The sequence below is a fragment of the Hyla sarda genome, chromosome 5 (assembly GCF_029499605.1).
Source record: "Hyla sarda isolate aHylSar1 chromosome 5, aHylSar1.hap1, whole genome shotgun sequence".
Taxonomy (NCBI): Eukaryota; Metazoa; Chordata; class Amphibia; order Anura; family Hylidae; genus Hyla; species Hyla sarda.
Window position 1 is genome coordinate 337,940,036 of NC_079193.1, and position 3,726 is coordinate 337,943,761.

Sequence of the window (3,726 nt, forward strand, 5' to 3'; positions counted from 1 at the left end):
CATCAGTATTACTATGGTGTGGCCCCTGATGTTAGATGGTACTGCCCATCAGTATTACTATGGTGTTGCCCCCCATTATAGCAGATGGTGCTGCCCATCAGTATTACTATGGTGTTGCCCCTAATGTTAGATGGTACTGCCCATCAGTATTACTATGGTGTGGCCCCTAATGTTAGATGGTACTGCCCATCAGAATTACTATGGTGTTGCCCCCCATTATAGCAGATGGTGCTGCCCATCAGAATTACTATGGTGTTGCCCCCCCCATTATAGCAGTAGTATTGTCCATCAGTATTACTATGGTGTGGCCCCTGATGTTAGATGGTACTGCCCATCAGTATTACTATGGTGTTGCCCCCCATTATAGCAGATGGTGCTGCCCATCAGAATTACTATGGTGTTGCCCCCCATTATAGCAGTAGCATTGCCCATCCATGTCACACAGGGCACCATGTGCTGGAGCCTGGCCGCCCCCTGACACGTGTCCGCCCCCCGGTATAACATGGAGGGGATGGCGGGATGTGAGGCCTGAGGCCTCGGCCTAGAGCAGCGCCCCCTCCCCCGCCGTGCGGAGCCTCCATTACCGGTCATTGAGCTGGTCCTCGGTTCCAGGCAGCGGATGTACCACGAAGTGTATGGACGTCATAGCGGAGAGAGCCCGGGGGCCCCGCCGAGGATTCCGGATCCGTAGGTGAAATTAACACGAGAAAAAAAAAAGAAAATGTCTGCGGACTCCCGTACGAGGCGGAGCTGCGCCCTCGGCTCCTTCTCTCCGAGCACAGCGCCGGCCTCTCCTGTACAGCCTCCCCCGCCGCCCGGACTCACTGCCTCTCCGTGACAAAGCGGGGAAAGAAACCAACAACGAGCGGACTCCAGAAACGGCGGAAAATCGGCGGCACCTCTAACACTCCGCCGCCATCTTGCAGACTCCCAGCAGTTTGTCTCCCTCCTCTCTCCAGGGGCCTGAGCGCTGGATGTAAACTCGATGCTGATTGGCTCAAATCAGTGACTGCCCGGCAGACGGGGAGGGTCATGTAACGCGCTCTGCTATTGGCCAGAAAGGAAAAAGAAAAAAAATTAGCTCCTGTCTGACAGTGCGCATGCGCGAGTTCTCCAACATGAAGTAGGAGGGACTCACGTGAAGGTGAACGCATGCGCAGTGGGCGAAGATGGCTTACAGAGGAATAGTTGTGGACTGCAGAGTCCAGAGCAGAGTCTCGGTTATGTAAATGTACTCGGTTTGTAACCCCCTCAGGGACCAGGACTACATTAGTATTCAGGGTAATACCCACATACAGTTTTGCTCTATTTAGTCACAGGATAATAATGCTATCTCTCTCTCACTGAGTCACAAATATGGCCTCTGTTAAAAAGGAAATGTGTCACCTATATTTTTTTGATCAGAGCCAGATATTAATGTATTGTTCTTTTTTTTTTTTTCTAATCTGTTTCTATTTTCTTTTAATTATTTTTTTTTTCATTTTTGGTACTTTATTTACAGCACTTAGTGATATGCTTTACAGCAGGCCTCAGGGACCTAGGCAACAATAGACAGAAGCTGTCCCATTTACATGAATTGGAAACGTGTCTGGGCATGCTCTGTGACCTTTGAAGAGGCCATTCAACAGGAAGGGAGACGCTGATCAGTGAGCATCATCTATGGTCTCTTTATACTGGTGTCTCATCTTTTACTCTAAGGGTGCGTTCACACGGCCGTCTATCCCCGTTTTGTTTCCTTTTTTGCAGGCTGTAAACGGATTCAAAACTTATTTTTTTTTAAATCCCATTCATGTCAATGGGATTTTTTTTACAATTCGTTTGCACTCGTCTGCACTCATTTCCGTTTTTTTACGGCAGAAAAAACGGCACATGCAGTACTTTTTTCTTCCGTCCAAAAAATGGAAGAAAAAAATGGATACAGTAAATTTAACATTGAAGTCTATGGAAAACGGATGAGCCTTTAATGTCATCTGTTTGCATCAGTTTTTTTTCAATCTGTTTTTTGATCCTTTTTTTACTTTTGAGCATGCTCTAAACCAAAAAAAATTTTTGGGTTTATTAACTGAACAAAAACGGATACAAACGCATAATATCCGTTTGCATCTGTTATTGTCCTTTAAAAAAAAAGTCTGTTTTTAATTTTGACAGGAGAAGAACGGGACGGGTCTAGATGGCCGTGTGAACGCAGCCTAATTTCACACAGTAGGAAAATGTGCAGAATGTCCACCCAGAAAACATGTGCACATATGAAAGTTCCAGCCTCCACTAGGACTGCTCTGAAATGCACCGTCTCGCAATGTATTTCCAAATCTGCAGAAAGTGTGGTGGATGAGGTGAAATGTCTATTTCAGAATATTCTGGCTAAAATGTTCACTCGAGCGGAATTCCTTTCTGTCGTATGCGTGGGCCCTAATGCTGTACATATCAAAATGAAAACTGAAAGTTTTCTGGGTTATTTTATAATATAGATAGTAAAATGGAAAATTTGGAGAAAAAAAAACACAAACATTCCTAAAAAAAATATATTTAACATGAAACTTGATTGAAGCAATAGGTCATTTTCTAAAGACACATCTACAGGATAACTTATACCAGCGGTCTTCAAACTGCGGCCCTCCAGATGTTGCAAAACTACAACTCCCAGCAGTCTTCAAACTGCGGTCTTCAAACTGCGGCCCTCCAGATGTTGCAAAGCTACAACTCCCAGCATGCCTGCCCGGACAGCCAATGGCTGTCCGGGCAGGCATGCTGGGAGCTGTAGTTTTACAACATCTGGAGGGCCACAGTTTGAAGACCGCTGACTTAGGGTACATTCACACGCGCGGGTTTTCGCAGCGTATTTAGCTGCGGATCCACTGGTGAAGGCCCCGCTCTATGCTGGCTTTACATGTGCCTGCTGGTAGCGGCAATACGCCGCTATGAGCAGACACAGTGCAGCGATGTGCGCGGCGTACTCGCACATCGCGGCCGCTCTCCCTGCTCTGAGCTAGGCAGAGAGCTCCCGCGATGTGCAAGTATACTGCGACTCGCACATCGCAGTGTGCCTGCTGGTAGCGGCTTATTGCCGCTACAAGCAGGCACACGTAAAGGCAGCATAGAGCGGATCTGCAGCATAAAATCACCAGCGGATCTGCAGCATAAAATACGCTGAAAACGTGTGAACGTACCCTTATACTGTTATACATGATGGGGGAGATTTATCAAAACCTGTCTAGAGGAAAAGTTGCTGAGTTGCCCATAGCAACCAATCAGATCGCTTCTTTCATTTCTCAGAGGCCTCTTCAAAAATGAAAGAAGCGATCTGATTGGTTGCTATGGGCAACTCAGCAACTTTTCCTCTGGACAGGTTTTGATAAATCTCCCCCGATAAGTTTACAGTCCATACTTTAGAATTACAGTGGCTGATCTTGCCCATTATCTTGTTGAAATCCACACGGACTTCATTGCCATCTATAGGGACGGACAGAATTATTCTGGCCAGAGATTTCTCAGTATGAACCCTGCCTAAAGGTGCCCATATACCTTTACTAGCTATGGAATAAACATTTGTTTGACCGACAACTGTCTTGGATGATTCCTCCATGCACATGAATACTTGGCTTGGCCGAACGTTCATGTTTTTGTGAATAGGAAGAGGGTACGTAAGCCACTTCCAGAGAGCTATGACAGCTGCCTTGTCTCCCAGAGAACAAAAGGGTCGGCAGTTGAAATCCAACATGCTTGAAA

General features: G+C 46.5%; 1 protein-coding gene across 10 annotated transcripts in view; it reads right to left on the reverse strand.

The window, feature by feature from the left end:
- Positions 1 to 945, reverse strand: part of UBR5 (ubiquitin protein ligase E3 component n-recognin 5) — a 159,266-nt gene extending 158,321 nt beyond the window's left edge. For 7 of the 10 annotated variants that reach the window (XM_056522527.1, XM_056522523.1, XM_056522525.1 and 4 more), the window contains exon 1: positions 585 to 944. In XM_056522527.1, coding sequence (XP_056378502.1) covers positions 585 to 646 — 62 coding nt within the window. In that variant the 5' untranslated portion in view covers positions 647 to 944. Of the gene's footprint in view, positions 1 to 584 lie in introns of all 10 variants that reach the window. The other 3 variants (XM_056522529.1, XM_056522522.1, XM_056522528.1) reach the window with 2 other exon arrangements.
- Positions 946 to 3,726: the final 2,781 nt, after the last annotated feature.